We start from the raw sequence: 24,217 nt of genomic DNA, 5'->3' as shown, positions 1-24,217 counted from the left end.
CTCATTAGCATTGTTGGGTCTGGTGTCTTTCAGCTTCTTCTTCACAATACCCCACATATTCTCTATGGGGTTCAGGTCAGGGGAATTTGCAGGCCAATCGAGGACAGTAATGCCATGGTCAGTACACCAGTTACTGGTGGTTTTGGCACTGTGGGCAGGTGCCAGATCATGCTGGAAAATGAATTCCTCATCTCCATAGAGCTTTTCAGCAGACGGAAGCATGTAGTGCTCTAAAATCTCTTGGTACACAGCTGCATTTACTCTGGGCTTGATGAAACACAGTGGACCAACACCAGCAGCTGACATGGCTCCCCAAACCATCGCTGACTGTGGGAACTTCACACTGGATTTCAAGCAACTTGGATTTTGCTCCTCTCCAGCCTTTCTCCAGACTCTGGCGCCTTGACTTCCAAATGAAATACAAAACTTGCTTTCGTCTGAAAAGAGGACTTTGGACCACTGTGCAACTGTCCAGTGCTTCTTTTCCTTAGCCCAAGTCAGACGCCTCTTCCGTTGTCTTGAGTTCAGAAGTGGCTTGACCATGGGAATACGGCTATTGTAGCCCATTTCCCGGACACGTCTGTGAACAGTGACTTTTGATACCTGGACTCCAGCTTCAGTCCACTGTCTTTGAAGCTCCCCCAAATTCTGGAAGCGACTCTTCTTCACAATGCTGTTAAGGCTGCGGTCATCTCTCTTGGTTGTGCAGCGTTTCCTGCCACATTTCCCCCTTCCAACAGACTTTTTGTGGGTGTGCTTTGAAACTGCACTCTGTGAACAGCTTGCTCTTTGAGAAATTTCTTTTTGTGTCTTACCCTCCTGATGGAGGGTGTCAATGACGGTCCTCTGGACAGCAGTCAGATCAGCAGTCTTCCCCATACTTGTGATTTAGTTTACTGAACCAAGCTGAGTGTTTTTCAAGGCTCAGGAAACCCTTGCAGGTGTTTCGAGTTAATTAGACGATTCAAGTGATTCGTTGAACACCCTACTAGTATACTTTTTCATGATATTCTGATATTTAGAGATAGGATATTTGAGTTTTCTTAAGCTGTATGCCATAATCAGCAATATTAAAATAATAAAAGGCTTGCAATATTTCAGTTGATTTGTAATGAATCCAGAATGTATGACATTTTTGTTTTTTTAATTGCATTACAGAAAATAAAGAACTTTATCACAATATTCAAATTTTCTGAGACAGTCCTGTATATATAATATTTATTACAGGCTACTGTAGGCCTATTGGTGTCGGATTTTGGAAAATAGATTTTGAGTTTTCTTATGGGACTTTACTTCCTCTCTTTTCTTGATCGCCCTCTCTCAGGAGAACAGTTCACTGCCCGCTTCATTGTAGGATTTCTGCCATGTCTCTACTTTAATTTGACCATTTCTGTTATTAAGTTATGGAATACTAAATGAATAAATAATTAGATACCTTACCGTTACTGTGCTCATGAAGAATGAGAAGAATAAGAATAATGCGTATTGAACTGGTTTCATTAATAATTATAGAAGCCCTATTTTATCAGTATGTCTGCACAGCAGTTACAATAGTCAAACTACATTGAATTGTCCCCATTTTTTCTTTAGTTAATAACATTAGATATTTTAATGAGATATGGACCGCAAAACAAAACATTTCACTGGTTTTCCTTTTAAAAGTCAAGTCACCGAATGCAAGTAGTAGCCTTAGCTTATTTTGTTATGAGATGATGATGTGAATTACTGTTCAAATTAGTTAATGTAGTAATCGTTTTTGGTCTTATATTTTTTTTCGGGGGGAGGCCCTTTTTCCAGTTTACAGCAATAGCCCCTCCAAATGTCTATGCACGTCCATGCCAGAACCAACAGCAGAATGACCCACTCTGAATCAGGCTGTGTCGCTGCGGCTCAGAGACACACATCGATTTATGTTTTTGAAAAATACTCGTTGTCGTAATGTCAGGTTTTTGGTGGATTTAATCAAGTGTTGGATTGCAGAGTATGAATGTCCTCTCGCTATTTTCAGACGATAAATACGTATGTAAAGTTTGTGAAGGCAGGAGGAAAGCTTCCGCGAACACCGTCTCCTCTCTGCTGCTCCAAACTCCCCCCCCCCCCCACCCCCCCGAAAATAATGAGTGACAGGCTGATAGTGACCTGATAGAAACTTTATTACTCACTTAATCACTGATTGATATGATGAAGCTAACTTAATCCCCTACAATCATGGGATTTATGTAACAGTAAGACAGAGAATGTAAGTGTGCACCCACATGCGGTATTTTAGTTTTTATATGCTGTTGTAAATACTCCAGTTGCCTGCTGTGTTCAGGCTCAAGTCATGTTAGTGATGCCACATTCAGTGTCCTTTTTTGAGCAGAATACCGTTGCTAGATGCTGCAGCTAGGCTGCCGAAGTATTCGTTTTTGAGGATGGAACAACTTCACACACAGATATATGGAGGCTAGACCTATACCATTTTTTACTTTGGTTTATAATTTCATGTCAAGACATTTATGTTATTGATTTCTGACACACTTTCTAAATAATAAAAAGGGAGTTCATATTTATCTTACTGCATGTATTCATTGATGAAAAAGAAGAAATTGAGGATGCACCGCATTGTTATGCATCGGGGAATCGAATCGTTGACAGGATAATCGTAATCGAATCGTGAGACCAGTGAAGTTGCACCACCCTAAAAGACGTTCACATCCCACAAATGCACATTGTATTTGAGGCTGGTTGACTGAGTGACTGACTGACTGACTGGGCGACAGCCAAAAAAAAAAAAAAAACTGACCTCAGTAATGCGTGGGTTGGTACACTTGACATTCCTGGCAGAAAGGTCCAGCCAGCGGCTAGCGTAGGGGGAGATGGGAAGACAGTGCTGCTTCATGGTGCATCGACCCTCGCCGCTACACCACCCACACTGAAACTTCCTATCCGCCCGCAGACACATGCCACAGCTGTCCCGCTGGGCGCTGCACTTGTAGAGATGCACTGTGGGAAAACACATAAGACAGTTAAGATCAGTTTTAACATCAACTCTTTTTTTCACATTTCAATATTGATGTTTCCGAAGAATATGCCTGCTATAAATAGGTTGTATGCAAATGTCAACCATAGATTATACAGTGGGAACACCAGCAGGTAGTCATGTTATAATTTGATTTAATTGGACTCCTTTGTTTACTTCCATAACATAATGACATCACTATGACATAATGACATTACTATGTAACACTCGCGCTATCACTCGCTAGCATTCCAAGACATTGTACGTGAGGCTACGTGTCGGGACATCTCTAAGCGGTTGACCAATCACAACAGAGCTGGCCAGCTAACCAATCAGAGCAGACTGGGCTCTGGTTTCAGACAGAGGGTGAAAAGAGGTGCTGCAGCACAGGCAGTATGAGACAAATAAAGATATTTTTGAACATTAAAATGTCACAGTAGAGGCAAAAAATAGAAATATTAACCAAAAAATGTGCATAATATGTCCTCTTCATCAAACTGATAAACCAAAAGTTGAAAAAACTCAGCTCCAAAAATAACTGGCTTCAACCACTGGCAACCTCAGAATAAAATAAAAATAAATGAATAGAACATTTGGGGAAATTCCTTCCTCCAAGTACTCAGAAATCATATGCCGAATTAATCCCTTCTTCTTTGAAGTCTGTCTCTTACATCCTCTCCTGTAAGCAGCTGATATTTATGCCCATATAAAGTAACTTCCCTAAGTAATGACGAGGCTTGTTGAAATTCAGGGCCATCTCCGTGTATATCCATGGCTAAGTGGGTTTATTTAATGTACAGCCCCCAATGACAACTGAACAGCTTTTATTGGACGTTGATGGAGAGGAAAACAAGAGCAGCTGTGAGAGCCAGACCTAGCAAATATGAAGATTCAGCCTTCACCCACACGAGTGATTGGGTGCTTTTTGATAACAGTCCTTGCTATTGTGAACTTTATCTCAAGGCCTTTTTGGAACATCGGAGCGGTCGCTATGACCCATATATCCCCCGTGGATTGAGTGCTTTACACTTCTTTGGCATGGCAGTGATGGATTGCAGAGGCACCTTTAATCTTCTCGGGATTGTCGATGATGAAATTGCCGTTCCATACGATGGAGAGGTCCACTGCCAGGTCACTGATCTTCACACCCTCGTACATGTACTGAAGAGCAGAAAAACAGAGAGTGAGAGAGAGTGCGGTAAGTGGATCCAGACAAAGATAAAGTTAAAGTGAGAGAGAGAGGTTTGAGTAAAAAAAAAAACGATACAGAGTGGAGGAAAATGAGAGGGATGAAAGGGCAGAAGAGAGACGAGGCTTTTAACCATCTGTCATTTCTGCCATGGTTGTCTGCTCCTCTCCTCTTTGACATGTGGGGACGCAAACCCTGGCTGGGGTGGCTGATCATCCACATCTGAGGAAAATGGCCTTTTCATTTATTGTCACACAGGAGCAAGGTATGCTCTGCATGGAAATATAGCCTGTGATTTGCATTCTGCAACAAAAATCTCTGTGTTCATCCCAAACCTGGGACTTTCCATATGTCAAAGTCATCACATTCACGGTTGGTGAACACCTATATGTTACTCAGACAATTTATCTTAGAGACAAGGCGGTATTGAAGTAATGGTTTTCAATGATTTATGCTTAAACCAAACCTTTCCTTTTTCTTCTTTCGTTTCTTCCTTTCCTGTCAGTCTCCTATCTCTCAAATGCTTTCCACCTTACCTTATCAATCTCGCTTTCCCTTTCCACTACTTTTTCCTCAGTGTGCTCAACACCTCAGGCGGTATTCACTGATGTACCCTGTGTACCTTGCCTACACAGCATCCAAGCTGTCTGCCTCATTTGACAGCTGTGAGTCTCCCACTGGGAGTGTTTGAGGTCATACCGAGCTGTTCTGGCACTGCACGCTGGTGCTGTTGAAGCGCAGCGCCGTGACACGGTGCCTGACACCCTGCACATGCACCACGCACTCGTAGCCCCGCTGGCCCGACTGCGGCTGGGGAAGGTTCCGGGCCTTCAAGGTGATGGGTCGGACCTCACCGGCCGGAAGGAGAATCTCCCCGGAGTGAAGGAGCTGAGGGCAGTCCTGTGAAAGCAGAAAGCAAACACATTTAATTGTAAGAAAACATGCATTTGGTTATGTTGTCCAATGTCCATGTTGCCAAGCCTAATAATAACCCATGCATAATATATAAATAGTATTTAATAACTTGTTTTCCCTTCAGAAATTATGATATCTTATATCCATTGTATACTAGCTTTGTATATGTGCATCTATCTGTCTCTCTACTATGTAATCTGCATTAGTACATGTCACAGTTATATAAACATGAAGGACTAATGTAGCACAGGGATTAATGGGGCAAACAAATTGCTAATCCAAATATAATTTGCATTCATATGCCACATATTACACTTCCCACAACAGTAAACCGTGTCAGAAGACATATTTAGTATTTGTTTATCTATGGTAAAGTCAATACTATTTTCTTCTCTCAGGGGCGCGATAAATGTTCCTAAGCCGCTCTATAGCGGTGTCGCTCTCAGGTTGGCAATAACAGTCAGTCAGTCCAACCTTGATTCAGACTGAAATATCAAAACTATCTGGATGGGTATTTTGTTTGAATGTCCATGGTACCTGTAGATTAATAGTATATTGATAGTCCTCTGATCTTTAATCTAGACCCATCAGCAGGTCAAAGTTCTCACTTATTCAGTTAAAGGTAAAACAAATCTACTGTTTTGCTCAGTAATTGTGGTTTCTAAAAGATAATTGCCTGACTTTTACCTCTAGTCGTTTTTAATACAAGTTTTAACTATTTAACTTCTTGCTATGACATTTGGTACATCCATTCATGTCCCTCTCAGGAAATAAAGATGATCCCCCCCTTTCACATAGCGCCATCATCAGGTCAGTTTTTTTGAGTTTTGAGGTTAGCATGTGATGCTAGCATTGAGCTCAAATCCCCATTGTGCCTCTAGAGCTGCTAGCAAAGCTTTGTCTGCTTGATTCTTTAGTGGAGCTTTATCTTTACATCTCGATAAATGGATTGTGTGTTTGAGGTAAAAGTGTCACACAGCAATAGATTAATGTTGCTCTTGAAAGCTACACTTTAATCAGCTAATGAGATTGTAGCGGGAATGTACATTACCTCTGAGGCGTTGACTCTGCCCTCCTGGAAGGAACAGCTGCTGGGGTCGTGGGTGCACAGGTTGCGATATTTACACCAGTGACAGCGAAAAGTGCTGTTCACACAGGACAGACACCTGCAGGAGGAAATGAATGCATCACTTCATGGCATGGAACATTTAAATAATGCCTCTTGTTTATGGAGTTGCTCTGCATTAACAGTATATTAAAAGAAGAATCAATCCTTCTTTATTTCCTCTCCAGGGTAAGAGGATTTAAAGGGGAGACTGATGAAGGATTAAGCTTTCTGTTGAATTTATCATGCCAGTGTGTTTTTTTGAAAGATCAGATGTCCCATTTTCCTATGCAGACAGCAAAGAATGGTAGCCTTTTTCTCATAGATGACAATATATAACCCTTATTATGAAGTCATTTCAGGAAAGCTCCATTCAAGTGCTTCTGTTATTGAAGCACTTTTAAGCAATTAAAAGTTAAACAGTGTTGCATAAAAAGATGTACTGCGAATACCTTGTACTGAGATGACATTATACATTTAAGTTTTTTTGAACAAACCCTTGCCTTTTATAGTCATTTTTGACTGCAATAAAAACAGAACATCTAACCCGTCCAATTCTGGATTATCAACAACATGAATGAAAAGGAAAACAGAATAGTTGATGGGTAGAATTGCACAACACATTGGCTCTGATTCAGTGAACTGCAGCCAACGGTCAGTTATGGATTAGAGTTGAGCTGAAGTAACCCTGTTAGACTGGATTTAATCCATCTCGTTCAGCAGACGGGGAGCTGCATTTCCATACAACTTTGGGTGTAGAACTGGGAGATGAAAAGATGAGAGAACAGAGATGTGTGCTGCACAGCTGTTGATAAACCAGACAAAGCAATTGGAGAGCTGAAAATTGAACATGTCCTATTTTCCTGTGGGGGGGTATCGCAGGCTTGGCTGTGTATAATAGAAGTGTACCACTGTGCAGAAAACAGATCTATGCACTTTCAAAGTCTGTTCTCCTGAATTTGGTCATGCAATAAAATGAAACCCTAAGGAAACTATAAAAACCACTAGCAGAACTCCAATACTGCGGCTCATAGCAAGCTACAAATGTCAATAAATGCAGTGCAGCACCATTACATTTTGATATTAATTAGCTGCCCAAGGCCAGTATGGACATAATAGCTAGGTGTGTGTGTGTGTGTGTGTGTGTGTGTGTGTGTGTGTGTGTGTGTGTGTGTGTGTGTGTGTGTGTGTGTGTGTGTGTGTGTGTGTGTGTGTGTGTGTGTGTGTGTGTGTGTGTGTGTGTGTGTGTGTGTGTGTGTGTGTGTGTGTGTGTGTGTGTGTGTGTGTGTGTGTGTGTGTGTGTGTGTGTGTGTGAAATATGTTTAGGGGGGTCGGGTATTAATAGAACTGGACTGGCAGAGAGCTTTAAACACTGGATAATTAATTATGGAGGGTGATGTGTTGCTGATGTGATGGTGGTAGTGGAGGAAGAGGTGCTGGGTAAGGAGTGTGTTTGGTTTGAAATATTAATCACAGGAGTTCACAGGGTCACTCCGCAGCTAATGGAGGCTGTATTTTTGCGGTGCGGATGTGATGAGCTCCCGACTGTTTCTCTCTAATGGCTTAATATGGTTATATTAGGGCATTCATGTTGCAGTGAAAGAGCGCTTTGAATACGTGGCATGTGCGTCCATTGTGAGCTAATTTCCAGGGTTTGGCTATGAAAACACCATGCAATCAAGTGTGCCATTCTAGAGTGAACTTATTCCTGTATTCAGTTTTAAGTCTTCATCTTTCGGTGTAATTTATAGCATAGTTAAAGGTTAGTAAAGGGCAGCAACACCTAAAAAACTGAGGACATTTGACTTCCCCTCTCATCTATTACACAAAAGGGAAACTCTAATGATAAGTTCTTTGAAGTTATTAATTCAACATTGTATGATTTAGCCTTTCCGGAGCTTTGTTAAGCTGTGAGAACTCTGAAAGTGCTGATTCACTGACATATTTTAGGGATGACAAATGCTGATAATTGGCATTCATCCTATGGAATTACTATTCAGATGGAAACACTCTTGTCATTTAAAGTTAGGAGGAAAAAAGTTGACATTAGCATAATGGCTCAAAGTCAAGGCCCAGTCAGGAAGCCTATATTAGCAAGACAAAACAGAAGAGCATTTAAATAAAGTACTATACCATTTACATTACTTTATTTGCCCTCAAGGCACTGGAGAAATGCTAAAAATCTAAATCTAATATCTTAAAACAAACAAACTCTGGCAGGGTCACTTGGGACCAAATCAAGTCAGGAAAGAGATCTGTGAGTCTACTTCTTATCTATTCAGGGCTCCTCTGGGACTGCTGGCCTACAGCAAAGCATACTGTGCGTCTACAGTTGTGAATATGTATAAGGTATATTGCATGAAAAGAGCCTTAAGAAGCCTATCTATTTGTACTATCAATAAATGAAGAAAAAAAAAAAAAGAACCCTTAAAAAAATATATATCTGCTTTGGGTTTAATAAAAATAAATATCACTGGGTTGCACTGTAGTTATCTGTATTTAGAGCTGTAAGCAATCCGCCCACTGACTGCCAGTTTAAGCAAAGTCGAAACAAACAGGCCATGGCAAATGCATCATGTTGATTGAAATGAAACCTGACAGATAAATTGAACTGAGAGGTTATCTAACAGCCCGATCTTAAGTGGAGTTGTGAGCATCAGTACATCATTGCCCTAAATTAAGTTGTGCTCTCCCATCTATTGAACAAATCAGAGCGTGGAGGGGGGAGGGGGGGGTGAGAGCTGGCAGCTGGACTCACGTTTGATGGGTGCTGCAGTTGTAGAACTTCACCTCCGTGCTGGCGACCATTCGACCCGTCTCCTTTGAGTTTAGACGGAGCTCTACGCCGGCCCAGTCTGAGGGAGGGGGAGGATAATAAGTGAAAAGGTCGAAAGAGGGAATTAATAATATGCAAGCGTCAATGACAGAGAGAGAGACAACAGTGTGAAAGAGGAACAGAGACAGACAAAAAAGGAAGGGTGAAGGAACACAAATAAGGAGTGAGAAAAGGAGGTCAAAATGAGAAGAAATGTTAATACTTTTATCACACTTTTGTAAAGAGCCACCTGGTGTCTGCGTCTCTGCAAGGGCACATTGCTGTTGTCGTGAGAAAACCTTCAGTCATAAACTTCAATTGGAGGATTACTGTATATGCTCTGAGAAAATTCCACAGCTACTTGGTACTTATCAAACTCTTAGGATAAACACAAATGCAAGGTGGTCCATTTCCATTTTTTTGGATGAATGTGGCATATGATGATGGTTACATATTGTAACCCTAGTTCTATAAGCACAGGCGGAACCCTCTACCAAGGATAGCTATGCCGCTACCTGAAGAGGATGTTCACATATGCCTTATGCATACTGTGAGGCTGTCGCATGCATTCGGGTAGGCTCTTCCGGATACATTTATGAAATGCAAATTCAGTGGGTGAATGTTTGTCTCACCTTGTCCTTCTGGTATCCGAGGGACCTCCTTCCCAGCCGGGGATAGACACATAACCCTGTTCCCGTTGACATGACCCTCCACTCCAGCCTGCTCTCCGAAGGAACAGGTGATCCCAGGAGAAAGGTCTGGAACATTATTCACCTCCAGCAGAAGCTAAAAGAAAAAGTGAGGGATACAATGTAATGTTCTGAACTTAGTGAATACTGTGGCAGGGCTTTGGCATTAAAGTATAATTATATTTTTTTAGTTGGAAAAGTAGTCTTTTCGTTTTCTTGCTGCTCTTATCTTTTCTGTCTGTTAAATATGAAGCTGTAGCCAGGAGATGGTTGGCTTATTTTAGCTCCCTTTTTTCGAAAAGTTCTATAAACCTAGAGATACTGCTTTTTCTTTCGCCTTTTTGCTTTTTTCAAAGGCAACAAACTCTTCCTGTCAGCACCTCTTTAAGTTACTAATTAACAAGCTCAATCTTGTTGTTGTATAATCCCTACGAAGGCCAAATTGTAAAACCAATCAAATGGATTCAAGGAAGTTACTGCTCCTGGCTTAGAAATAGTCTGGCACAACACTAGCTTGTAAAAGCATATTCTGTTGTTTTTACCCTTGTGCTTTTCTACGGATTAAACCAACAAGATATGAGACGTTACTTAGTGAGCTGAAGAAGTGCTGCTAGGCAGGGTTTGTTATGTTTGGACAGAATCAGGCTAGCTGCCTCTTTGTGCAAAGCTAAGCTAACCAGCTGTGGGCTCCAGCAGCACTTTTAAGAGACAGATACAGAAGTGCTATTAATCATCTTACTCTCGGCAAGAAGGAATGTGTATTTCCCAAAATGTTGAACTATTCCCTTAAAATAATCCTCAACTCCTACTGTACTTCATTTCTCTGTGCTCCTGGCTACTGTAAAATAAACAGTTGAATTAAGCTTTTAGGAAATGTAATCGACCTTTTGGCGGATAAATCACAGATGCTGATACAGCGGCTCGCTGCTACAAAAACAACTCCCACCCTTTTTTCATTTTTTTTTCTCATATTTATCCTTCATCCCACAGTGCATGTGTTCAGACCAAAAATAAATACAGTTGGTGTCCTACAGGGAGAAACACCCTCTCACAAAACTAATCTTGGCTTCTAGTATTTTCTTACTATACATGTGGCTGTACAAGGCTACTCTCAGTGATTGCTCATAAACATTGTGAGTGGAGTGACAGATTGGCAGATGATAAGCAGACTCACAGGGACACTATGTGCTGACACAGCGATGCTGTCGGGGTGAGCGATGACCTTCACACAGCGATCAATGTCGGTGGCGAAACGGAAAGCCTCCTCCGCCCTCAAACACCGATCCCTCCTCGAGCACCTGTAGACCAAGCGGGACTCATAATTAAAATTGTAAAACATAATGCAGCAAGTTTAATTATGAATTATGCAAATGCTGATGCTTTTTGGCCTGCTGCCTCAAAATGGCATGTTGATTCTTCTTTGTTCCAAACTGAAGTATCTCAACCACAACTGAGTATATTGCCATTCAAGTTTGTGCATTTATTCATGGTGCCCAGAGGATGAATCCTTCTGAGTGACTAGTGATCCTTGTAAAGAGCAGTTGGGAGTTCAGGGCCTTGCTTAAGGACACCTCAGCAGTGCCCAGGATGCAAACTGAAAGGTATTTCCCAAAGAGTCCATTAGGGCTGAAACTGTGTGAGTTGGAATAATGGTATTGTAACACTAATTCTATAAAGAGTGACAGACATCTACGAGTCAACGCTCCGTATTTTGGTCCAATCGGAACTCCATTATATTACATTGCATTTAGCTGAGGCTTTTATCCAAAGCGGCTTACAATAAGTGCGACCAAAAAGATACAAACTTGAAGAAAACAGAATCATATAAGTACATCGGGTTTCATAGAGCTAAAACATTTCAAGTGCTACTCAACTGGCTTTAGATAAGCCAGCCCTTTATTAGTATATAAGTGCTTTGTTAGCAATTCTTTGTTAGTAATTCTATCGATCGAAGTGGAGTCGAAAGAGATGAGTTTTCAGTCTCCCCCGGAAGATGTGCAAGCTATCTGCTGTCCTGATTTCAATGGGGAGCTCATTCCACCATTTTGGAGCCAGGATAGCAAAAAACTCCAACTGCGCCCCCTTGGCTTCCAAGCCCTACAGACTGAGCTACTGCCCCCCAAATATTAGTACAATTTGAGTTCCATCACATTATAACATATGGACAAATCCCAGGTATAGGTTTAAAATCATTGTAAAGCTGTTTAATGTTTGTTTTAATAGTTTGTGGTTTTATGCATGTTTAGATTTGTGTTTGTTCTTTGCATGGCTTTTAGTCAGCTGTATTTTGAAATCGTTCCCTTTACATTTTTACTGTGGTTTTCTGCAGAGCACATTACACTGGTTGCAACAGTAGAATAAGCTTCAGCTCCTAGATAGCAACAGGCAATTAAAAGTAAGGATTGAAAGGGTCGGCACCAAAGTGCGACCCTAGAATAATCATGTAAGAGAGGAGTACAAAGATAGATTTAAAGTTATGCCAAGGGGAAGGTATTTTGAATACTTTTACAAATGTATCCAGTTCCTGAAATGGGGGTTTGTTGTTGAGATAGTTTTTAATGCGGTTGTTTTGATACCGATTTATTTGAATGAGTTACAGTAGGTCTCTGCAGGCTCAGAAAGTAATAAAAGAACAAGAGTCTCCTAGCTGCAGAGTTAAATTGTAGTGGCAAACTCAAAGAGTATTTGGCGGCACACCATCATTTCTTTCTTTTAAATGCGTAATGCGCACAGCGAGGGTTGATAGTACTTAATACACTCTCAGCTGCTGCTGAGGGGGTGGCACCTCCTGAGAGAGCTGAAAGAGCGCGGAGGCCTCTGCTGTAATTACAACACAATAAAACGGCGGAATGGAAACGCGGTGACAGCTGTTCCTGGCTCCGCTCCTTGAGGCGGACCGGAGCCACAGGAGTATAGACAGTCACCTCCTGACCGCTCATCAACTGAAGTGCCTGGAAAAAAAGTGCACCTTTTATCTCAGTCTATCTTTCATTGCCTTTTATTTGCCTCTTTTATTCACAGCGTTTTGTCTGATGGATCCATTTGTTCCCTTTGCCATGAGGCTTTGTGCATGTTCAGCAACGCCCCCCCCCCCCCACATACACTTTGTAGGATAGGTGCTTTGGTGCACTGCATCAGGGGTGGGAAAGTGAGACCCTGAAAGAGGTCTAGATGACACACTGAGAGTCATTCAGAGGCTAGAAAAAGACCCCAATCAGGATTTAATAGACAGAAAAATAAAGTAGCCTCATTCTGCAATGTGAGGGATCATGACTCACTGCTGGTTACTTGAGGAAACAGCAGCCTATCTATTCACTGATAAGTGTGAGGCATTCATTTAAATAAACAGTGTAATGGGACTTGCAGACAAAGTCAGCACTCTGGGAAAAAAGGAAAAAACAACTGTTTAATGAGGTAATTTGGATTAAGACAAAACTTTTTATTTTATTTCTCTCACTTTGCTGAAGATTTGATAACACTGAGAGCTGCAATTTTAATAACGCTGATCATCATCAAGATAGGGCTCGTTGAAATGTAGACGTCATATGATGAGACGGGTAAATCCCTGGCTGAGGTCAGCTTCAAATGCGGCCGCTTTTTCAGAAACACAGCGTTTTAATCTCCGAATTCCCTTTGCTCCATATTAAGGGTTTTATGCAAGCTAACCTGGGGGTCAGATAATTAGGATGGAAAGGATAAGCCTGCTCCGTGAGGTCCAAAATATTCCCTGGGTGTGTAGAGGTGCAATTTTTATACCCGCTGTGAGTTACAGGCAAATCCCTCTTTAGCCATTAACACTCCTGCCTGACAGACAATCAAATCTGGTCGGCATGCAGTTTTTTGCTATCGTGAATGGCGTTATTTATGAGGGATCACTCTGTCCAACAACCGCTTCCTGGTTCTCAGTTTGTCCCGCCAGATGTTGATAGCAGTGAACCCCAGGGATCTCTGTTGTATTAAACCACACAAATCTCATGCCAACATGCCTAGCCTTTTTTATAGCTTTCCACGAGCTGTATGGTAATCATTAATGTTGTGGTTTCAATCCCTGGGCTGTGTTTGTGAGCATGGGAGAAGATAAAGAAGGACACTCACATGTTGTACAGGACACACCAGCCACAGTGCGGGTCACCGGAGCTCAGGCACTCAACACATGTCCCGTACTGCTCACACGCCTCCACAGGGATCTGAGCCACCTAAACCAGAGGGAGGACAAGGAGGGTTAAAATAGCCCAGGCTATGGAAAGACATAAAGAGAGCATAACAATGGCACTGGTTACCTTGTTTAACATTTGAACAACATGTTTTATATTAGCTGTTTGTAAAATACTGAATGTGCTCTTTCAAAGATACAGAGGTGCACGTGGTAACAGAGGCCCAAATGTATGACAGTGTTTGGTAAAATGTTTGACCTCCTAGAAGATAAGCATGACACGATGTTATAGGCATATGATTACTATGTGACAATGTTTAACATGATGATTAAACATTGTCACACTGAGATAGGCATATGACAAGCATGATCATTTCTGATGTTATCTTGAACAAAGAATACTGCTTTGAAGCAGTATCCCTCCATCTTGTGACTTTGAAACACCCTCTCTTGTATGTAAGCAAGTGAAGGACACTGTTCGGGAAATAATTGTACCATTGCTTTATGGTGACTACCTCCATTCTGCAAGAATGATATAAGTACACTACATACAGTACATCCTGATTATTGAAACTCAAGCCGGTGTCAAGTTATATTTTTCTAACATTATCTATTTGGCATCTGTAAAGTTGTGGACATTCTTCCATAACAGACATCTTGAGTTAACATCACACCCAGGAAGGGATTTCAATTCAGAAAGTGAAGCCAAATATGATCCTTTACTTTTTTGCACAATCAATATAGAAATTACAATGTCTATTTTTATTACATTACATTACATGTCACTTGTTAGACGCTTTTATCCAAAGCGACTTACATACTCAATACTGTGGTAAATCCCCACAGGAGCAATTTGGGTTGAAGTGTCTTGCCCATGCTGACTGCAGTGGGGTTTGAACCTGTGACCCCCTGATCCGAACACCAACGCACAATCCACTACGCCACACACCTTTTAAATATTCTTATCAAATTTGTCTTCAATTTATAATGTGCTCAAGACACACAGGATGAGAGGAGAGAACAGGTGTGACTAGGCCACTATATTGTACATCTTCCAACCACTAAGGGTCGGAATATCAGCAATTTGGCTTTTCACAAATCTCTACTAATACAAATAAATACAGTAGATCTGATGAATCGATCTCAATATAGAATTGCAACAAGCATTTATGTAGCTATCTGAATTAAACATAGGTAGTTAGTCAGTAGGCTGATTTTAACTCACTTTCCAACCACATTCAAGCATGTGTTGTAGTCACCAGTTCCCACTTTGTTCTAGCTCAGCATTGAACCAAATTCAAAAGTCTTATTTGTCGACTATTCTCATTCATAATTGCAGTCAATTTCAAACAAACCTGTACAATCGTTCGGATTCAAGCTATTTCAATGGGAGGAATGTAACCTGAATTCTATGTTGTTGCTTTTTACTGTTGTTTTAATGAATTAAAGCATTTGAAAATGTCACCTAGGGCTCTGGGAATTAGAGCTTTTTTTTATCATTTATTTACAAAACAATTACTAGCAAACTGAATTAATAGTAGACAAATATAATAAAAAAGACAGCTATATTCTGAAAAGAGATCAGATAAACATCTAAATCAGAAGACAATCTAGCAAGCCTACTATTTCATGTGTATGTAACATGGAATTTCACCAAAAGACATCTAATCAAATGCTCGATCCTGTAGATGAAGTACATAATCACTTGCTTTGTTTGACCTTCCCATGTTTAAACTACTATGCAAAGGACGTCTGATTTTAAACGCTAATTTTATGTTAATCTAATTCCATTGCTGATTAAAGTTCTAAATTCCTTTTGTGACAAAAGTCAAAAGTGTCTGCGATAGACTGGAAATAAGGGTCAACGAAGGCATACAGCCAAAACTGTCTGATGAAATAATAAGCAGTTCTGATGAGGAGGGACCAGAGCCCATTTCATCATGTTGTCTCTCTTGCAAAATATGGAAGCAAAATCACAGCTCACTATTTTTCATTTGTTTACTTCTTGCTGCTGACACAAATGTGCAACTTGCAGCATTGTGGTTCTTCCCACATGACACATTTCCAGATTTTCTTTTATCCTCAGATGTCAAACAGAACATAAAATGACTCCACAACTTTTTGAAAAGCATTTTTGCAGCAATGTTCCTATTACTTAACTTTTCTTTAAAACGTTTGATATAGAACGTTCTTGCACTGCTAAACCATGACGATTTCTGGAATGACAATTACTCTGTGAGGGCCCAGTATAGGTTTATGCTGCTATTTTTCACACACAAGAGCGCACACAAGCATAAAGACATAGTCAAAGTGACAGATAGACAGCCATACACTTTACGACTGCTGCCTGAATGTCTGGAAAAGTATAAACTCTCCATTAGCTGCTGCGCGAGGCACCACCTCTGCATACAAAACCAGGTCTGGAGCCGCAGCCTGAGCCCGGTTATTTTATACTTTGTTATTATTCAAGGTCTGGACGTATGATGCAAGCAATTTCTTGATGTAGGCAATCACAAATGAAGAGTGGATTATGGATTAGAGTGTCTCCTCCGGTGCTCCTGATAGCGTAAGTGGGTGCTCTCTCAGGTCTGTGTTGGCAAAATGGATTATCTGCTGCTCCCTATGAAATAACTTTCTCTCTTTTTCCTGCAGTTCAGAACCCATTCAGTGCATCCCATTAGCAAAATGATTTTGCAGCGCAGGAGGGGCTGAGGTTCTAAGTCCATGTCTGACACAGTGCGAGTAATCCATGAATTGTTGTGGACTGGAGCTCGCCTAAACTTACAAATTCGGTCTGTGCCTTGGCCGTTAGGCAGCGTGACCTTTGAAAGAGGAGAGCTATGGATCTTCTGCTTTCTGCTGCCCGGCGGAGAATCAACTGTGAGGCTCTAGCTGCACATCAGGGCTGATTTGTTTAGTGGATCCGACCCGAGCGGGAACGCACTGTGTTGAATCCAAATAAGACCCAAAGACATGACCTTAGGTTTTATATCCACAACGTCTGGAAAGCATTGCCGCCCAGTATGTGAATCACTTGCATTGTATAGTACGGTACTCACATAGGTTAAAGATTATATTTGAGTATTTTCATGTTATTGGATAGTGACAGTAAAATTGAGGGTGGACAGAGGAGTGAAGCATGAAACAAATGTTTCCGGTTCAAATCAAAGCAGGGACTATGCTCTTATATGCGTCTTAATCACTATACTTTGTGGACTTTAATAAAACACTAACATCCTGTAGCCACAAAAATTGATTGGAATTAATTCCTCCTTAACAAGGGTAGCATTTAAGATCACATAGCCTTTATAGAACACTATGTTCTTCAAGCCCTGGACCATCGCAGGTTAAACTCCACCAGCAAAACCGTATTTTGTCCAAACGACAGAGGACATTACAGCTAAAATATTTTTTCAAATGAGATGAAATGAATCACTGATGAACTTCAAATATGAAGTGTTGCAGTAGATTCTGGTTTACCTTCTTTAAGAAAGCAAATTATTATTACAGTCAGTCAACATTGAATGTATCTATCTTTCAAATGTTCTGCACGGTCGGGAATTTATAGAGGTATTTCATGGTGACTTAAGGTTGTAGCAAAATTGAAGGATTGTTTTTAGTTCATCCTGTACTGTCACGATGAGTTTCCCTTCTGACTATAACGGCTACACTACCATGTTTATACACACTTGCGTAAGTGAATCAAGCCTTCATCCTCAATGAATGCACACTGTACTGCAGAGTCCTCATAAATCATTTATCATCAGTAGTATTTCTCATCAAGCTTCTGTTTATTTTGTCTTCTGAGATAATTGATCATCATTTAAAGCAAACACAAAACTATAACAGCCTCTGCTCAGGCGAGGTTAAATAGCTTTTTTTCAGTATTGTATGATTGCGTCCATCTTTCCAGCTCTGGGAATTACAAATATGTATCTTTTCACAACATGTGGGATGCCCTCACACTAATGCTGGACCTTATCATCTTATCAGTTGCTATCTTTTTAACGCTTTCATCCGGATTAACTGGAACTTTATGAATGCCTTCAGATAAGCATGCAGGCTTTTAGACTACGGTACTTGACTTACCGTCTTTCTATATCTATTCATCTCATCTGGTTATCTGGTCATATACAGGATGTTGTGCTTTTAGATTTATTTGTGTCTTTGTTCTATTTTCATTTCCTAAAATTAATAAAATAATCACTTCTTGGTCACATTAACTCATGAATTAAAATGTTTTGTGATGCAAACAACATATTACATCTTTACCAACTGTATCATACTGTATATCACCGATTAAATGTAATTCCTCATACTTTTGGTGTCTTGTTAGTTTTTTTTGCTTTGACTAACAGCGCACAAAATCCTAAAAACTAATGTCACATATAAAAACATTTTTTATATTTTTTCTTTACTATAAAATTACACATTAAGCATTACTTACTGTATTATCGAAACGATATATTATTTATGATCCATTTTATTGAAAGTAACTTTACATAGCATGTGAGTTAAGTCTGTTAAGCTGTGATTCGCAACTGGGTATGTGTACCCAAGAGGCACTTCAGGAGTTGCCAAAGGGGAAATGCAAATATTAGTAGCTGGTTTTGAAGAATGTATTAAAGAGGCCCTATTATGCTCATGTTCAGGTTCATGTGTATACTTTGTTCCTTTACTGTGACATGTCTCTATGCTTTAATGTTCAAAAAGCTCTTTATTTTCTCATACTGCCTGTGCTGCAGCACCTCTTTTCACCCTCTGTCTGAAACACGAGCCCGGTCTGCTCTGATTGGTCGGCTGGATGGCTTTGTTGTGATGGCTCAACCACTTAGAGATGTCCCCCCCCCTTAGCCTATCAGGTAAAATGTGTTGGAGCCCTAGCCAATAGAAGCACCAGTCATAGTGATGTAATTAAACAAAGGAGTCCAATCAAGGCGTTTCTGGAGGGAGGTGAGTGTGATCTAACCAGCCGACTGCACAGGACACACTTCCCACAAACTCGGGTCAAAAAACACCTGAATATCATCATTCATCATATCCAGTAAGCAAGCAAGCTTAGTTGAAATAAATTGTTAAAAGGGATGATGAATGGTTGTTGTGTCCATTGTCTGTAATTCAATGTATACCTGACTGAACCTAATTAACAGTGTTCTACAACATCCAGTTTTAAATCTATTCAAGTGGGCACATTGGGAACATGACGGATGGTGTTGGTAAACGGGTGCATGAGCTCATCTGATAGAGCTGCGGAGGTACGTCAGATTAAAAGAGATTGAATAGCACACTCGCATACAGGTGAGAGAGGGAGGACATACCGACAGAGGTAGAGAAACACAGAAGGGGATGAGGATGGCACTTTGGGAGATTGCCCTAAAATACCCTGCAGCACTTTCCCCGCTTTAAGGTTTAAAGCCATCAATTGTGTGTTTGGATACTGAGCATTTCTATTCTTAGAAATGATCAAACCTAAAAGCACACAGTGAGGAAGAAAAAAGATGAACTGCTTTTTTTTTTTTTCATATGAATAATGGCTCCCAAATTATATTTTGATATGGACACAGTCACATACTGTATATCCACACAGAAACACACACACACACACACACACACACACACACACACACACACACACACACACACACACACACACACACACACACACACACACACACACACACACACACACACACACACACACACACACACACACACACACACACACAGATTATTCTCCTCACTCTTCATCATCATGCTAACCCTGCGTGTTTCACTCAGACAGAGAGGCTCATTGTTATTCCACAGGGGTCGGCTGATCTCAGCCAAATCTGTCTGTGCCCTGCTCTTCATTCTACATCATTCCTGTATTGTTTGGCTCTCAGGAATCAGAAAATCTCTCATCTCTGGGATCTACTAGAAATGTGGGAAATCTGTGATTGAAGCCCCCTCCCCGGGGGATCCCTTACCCCTAGCTGCGGGAAAGTCTGAAGGGAAAGCTGAGCAAAGATGGAGAGGGAGACAAAAAGGAGGAAAGCTTTACTCTGCTCCAAAGTCCTGAGGGCTATAAAGCCAAAGCTGTTCTAACATTGAGAGAAAAAGCCTGGCCAAGCTGTGTTTGGTTATTATATGTCACTGGAGGCATAGTGAAGAGAGTAGCCGGCTATCTCCTTGAAGGAAGCATGTGTCTCTCCTTGAACGACCAGAGCTCATCAATAAGTGATGTTTGTCTCTTCCAGTCTATCACACAGAAGGAAGAGCCACCTTGATTTGTTCTAGAAGACAATACCCAATGCAATACTGTCTCTATTCTTTCGCTCTTCACATGACATCCCTTGTTTTGTGAAACTCGAAGCTTTTATACGTTTTTGGCCTGGTTTTCAAGTTCCCAGAAAAGGCTTTTTGGAGCTACTCGGAAACAAATGACAGATCTGCAATTGCCCCGATGCCCTTATCCCATCTGTCCAGTGACTCTGGCTCAATACATTCCAGCAGTCACAAGACAACTGAGAGCAGTGATAGGGGCTTTTTTTTGGCCGCACTGACACCTAATCCTATTTCACAGTGCCATGCAGCTGCGCCAAAATAAGCACTTGATGGGAGTTGAAAGTGATTACCACTGTTCACTCTTATCTCCAATGAGTGCAGAGAATATCGTCCTACAACAACAACTGCTTGCCTCTGTGATGCCGGGCCAACTGAGGAGCAGGCGAGGGGGGATACAGCCACGCAGAAAAAAGCTGCTAATGGTTTTCTATGGCGCGTGTGTGGTGTACAAAAGAAGCGTGCACAGTAAGGCGATTCGCATGGATAAGTAATTAGAACAGTGGTCCATCCCCTTCCACACAGACTGCATATTTAACAATCCTTAGACATACAGCTCGTGAATGTTTGGGAGTTGCCACATTGGATTTTGGGGATAAATCATAATCATCTGGTAGGATTCCAAGTAAATGGCATTTATAATTTAATATTTTTGATTTAAAACAGTCTTACTGCTAATTCCCTGGCTGTACGCAATAATAAGGATAACTGAAATGCTAGTATATATGCAGAAAAAAAAAATACTTTTTGCAAAGTCCTGATAAACTGGATTGAATCCAATCCTCAGAAAATGGGGATTAAATGTATTGTTTCATTGACGCGATGGCAAAGTATTCCCATGCTGTATCTTTTTCATACCGAGTAAAAAAACTGCTAAAGCTGCAAATACAGTATCTGGCTCAAGGACGTGTCAGCTTGGTGAGCGCTTGCTGGCATGAACTCGCGGGCTTCTAGCTGAAGACCATCTCGCTTCATCTCCCTGCCGTTTAGCATTTCTCCTGACAGCAAGAGGCAAAAACGAGGGCGTATCCTCACCTGATTGTCAGACATGACATAGAGAGAGTTCCTGTCAAGGGAGAAGGCCATGTCCCGGAGGATGGGGCTGCTATCCTTCATCACGCTGACTGTCTCGTACAGCACTCCTCCCTCCAGAGGACCGTCCACTCTGATCTGCAGAGACAGAGAGAAATACAGAGATGAAGACACAGTGAATGTCTGACTGCAGGACAATACTGTACTTATATGTAGTGTCCACTGTATATCCATTTGTATGCCTAGTACGCTTCCTTTACATCAAGCTGTATGCAAGCTCCCATTGTCCCTTTAAAACAATGGTGTGATGAGAAAATATTATTTAAAAGTCAGCTTTATAAGAAATTAGATAAACAGCATGTTCATATGTCAACCCACAGACATGATCATTGATTTCGGAAGACATCCCCACATACATGAAGTCGTATCCATCAAGAATCAGACAGTGGAATCTTACAAATAACTCGGGACAATTATCGCCAACTGTCCTATTTCAACATTGACAAAACCATGATGGTCATGTTTTATTGTGCTTTTGTTAAGGCCATTCTGTCTTTTTCTCTAGTGTCATGGTTTGGTAACCTATCTTTAAAGGGCAGAATCTCTCTCAGTCAGATCGTTAAGGGGTCTAGCAGGCTAATAGGTGAGTCACAGCTAAACCTGGAGACCCTGTACCTCGGACGTTTACCGCGGTTATTCAGCTCTATGTTAACGGATGACTCCCACCCTCTGCACAATGCATTCCAGCTTCTTTCTTCAAGCCTGAGGTTAGTATAGGTCCATAGGTGTCTAACCAAACGGTATAAAAACAGCTTTGTTCCAGCATCCATCGCACAAATTAAGTGCCTATTTATTTATTTATTTACTTGATTGTTTCATGTAAATGCTAGTGGTGTTTACATCTGATGGACCACAGGGTACTCTTTTTATAGATGTGCCTGTTGTTTTAAAAAGTTTGTCATAATGGATCCCTTGTCTTTTAACTGCAAACCAAATATACTTACGGATACTAATTAAATAACCTGATCCTGGTCATGGTTTGATGCCTGCCCAATTTCACATCTAATTCAATGAGTATTGTTTGTTTTCATGCTTAAAATGTGTCAGAAATGTATAAGAAACCATAACTATTTTCACTTACAGTAAGGGGCTAGTTGCATTTTTGTGAAGAATACATTTTTGAAATATTCATTTAAATGTAACCATTGTACCAGTGTACAAAATGTCCTCCTCTTGTACAGTTGTGTTCAGTCATGAGTCATGACAAATGAACTGAAGTCCAATCATGACGAATCAGTTTTGAATACTCTACTACTCTATATAAATCAATGAGGACACTAGATTGTAAACCCAGAGGCTGCTTATGTGAAATGTCAGCTTGTTCATTTAGGAACATGAAGTGCCCTGAAGTAACTCACAGATTCTTAATGGAAGCAAAAAGTGAGCAGTAGAGAAATCTCTTCATCACTCATTTATGTCACCTAGAAAAGGTACGTTCATTGTAGATGAGAAGAGGACACAGAAAACATCTGCCGCTCCTCATTCAGTTGCGAATCAGATCCTTACCCTGAGGTAACGTCACCCAGTAGAGTTTGGAATTGTGTTCGGTGAGCTCAGCCTTAATTTGACTTTAGAATGACTTTCAGGCAGCAATCTTATCTTTTGGGGCTTATTAAATGCAAGCATGGAAAAACAGATGCCCACTGGTGAAGGGCTTTCAATTCTCTATACTCCCACCTCTGTCTACAAACAAGATGTGCTGTTGCAGTGAAGGAAACAAATAAGCCGAGCTGTCTCACTAACAAGTGGCTTACTGATGTCGGAGCTGTCGAGATGCAGCCTTGTAAGGATGTGTGTGTTAAGATGTAAAGTGGTGAGTGAGCTGAAAAACCGTCTATTACTGCTGATATAAACTACATGTCGGTAATACTACTGAAAAGAAACCCCTTTTTTGTCTGATTTATATTGCGTAACCATTGCTCTGTGTCTTTTTCACCAAAAAGACTAGGCAATGTCCTTAACAAATGTTATTTCACAAAAAATATATTTATTTGCAATCATGGCTCCAATCTTTCACAATTGGTGCCGGAATGATGTGAATTGCATCATACAGAGATGATAACTTGACACTTGAAATATAAGTCAGAAATGTGAAATAAGAGAAAAGTCTGAGAAACGCAGGGTAGCTGGAAAATCCTTATTAGCTATGCAAACCCAGGTCGAAGCCTTATTTAAATTCCAGGGAGATTGGATTCTTAACCATGTGATGCAATTACAGTGAAGCTGAATTAATTTCTCAATCATAATAATTGAAATAAATGCAAGATAATGAAGATTTGGAGCTGAGAATGGTGGAAGTGTTGCGATACGTCTGCAGTGCGATTGCACCCGTCTTCCCTACACGCACCCCGACGAGTGGACCCAGGCGACCTTGCCACCACAATCAAATTTGACTACAAAAGATTTTTGAATGCGTGCCAGCTCTGGCTCTCAATGGGGACAGTCAATCAATACAAACTGATTACATGATTGGATCCCATGGGCACCAAAACTTCATCTATCAATCAACGCCTACACCTTCCAGGCAGCTGTGCCTCTCCATCCGTCCGCCAAAGATGAAGAAGGGAGGGAACTGTGTGTGTGTGTGTGTGTGTGTGTGTGTGTGTGTGTGTGTGTGTGTGTGTGTGTGTGTGTGTGTGTGTGTGTGTGTGTGTGTGTGTGTGTGTGTGTGTGTGTGTGTGTGTGTGTGTGTGTGTGTGTGTGTGTGTGTGTGTGTGTGTGTGTGTGTGTGTGTGTGTGTGTGTGTGTGTGTGTGTGTGGGAGGGAGGGAGGGAGGGAGGGTACATACTGTGGGGTACAGAGAAGAGAGCAACGTCTCCCAAATACAAAGTAATGAACACAATAGCGACATGATTGTCTGTTGATTCTAGATCATTTGAGGCGACTGTGTCTCTCGCTGGTTATTACCTCGACACCATGCAAAATCCCATTCTTTAA

General features: G+C 41.0%; 1 protein-coding gene across 1 annotated transcript in view; it reads right to left on the bottom strand.

Moving 5' to 3' along the window:
- Positions 1 to 24,217, bottom strand: part of LOC307039999 (plexin-A2-like) — an 84,318-nt gene that overhangs the window by 32,840 nt on the left and 27,261 nt on the right. Inside the window, exons 4-12 of the mRNA XM_079682494.1 lie at positions 21,224 to 21,358; positions 13,810 to 13,910; positions 10,889 to 11,012; positions 9,658 to 9,811; positions 8,969 to 9,065; positions 6,157 to 6,271; positions 4,890 to 5,090; positions 4,066 to 4,162; positions 2,786 to 2,985 (exon numbers count right to left, since the gene is read on the bottom strand). Coding sequence (XP_079538620.1) covers positions 2,786 to 2,985; positions 4,066 to 4,162; positions 4,890 to 5,090; positions 6,157 to 6,271; positions 8,969 to 9,065; positions 9,658 to 9,811; positions 10,889 to 11,012; positions 13,810 to 13,910; positions 21,224 to 21,358 — 1,224 coding nt within the window. The remainder of the gene's footprint in view (positions 1 to 2,785; positions 2,986 to 4,065; positions 4,163 to 4,889; positions 5,091 to 6,156; positions 6,272 to 8,968; positions 9,066 to 9,657; positions 9,812 to 10,888; positions 11,013 to 13,809; positions 13,911 to 21,223; positions 21,359 to 24,217) is intronic.

This window comes from Notothenia rossii, assembly GCF_949606895.1.
Source record: "Notothenia rossii genome assembly, chromosome: 5".
NCBI classification, from domain to species: domain Eukaryota; kingdom Metazoa; phylum Chordata; class Actinopteri; order Perciformes; family Nototheniidae; genus Notothenia; species Notothenia rossii.
The sequence above is the reverse complement of the archived record's forward strand: the minus strand, read 5'-3'. Positions and strand labels throughout refer to the sequence as shown.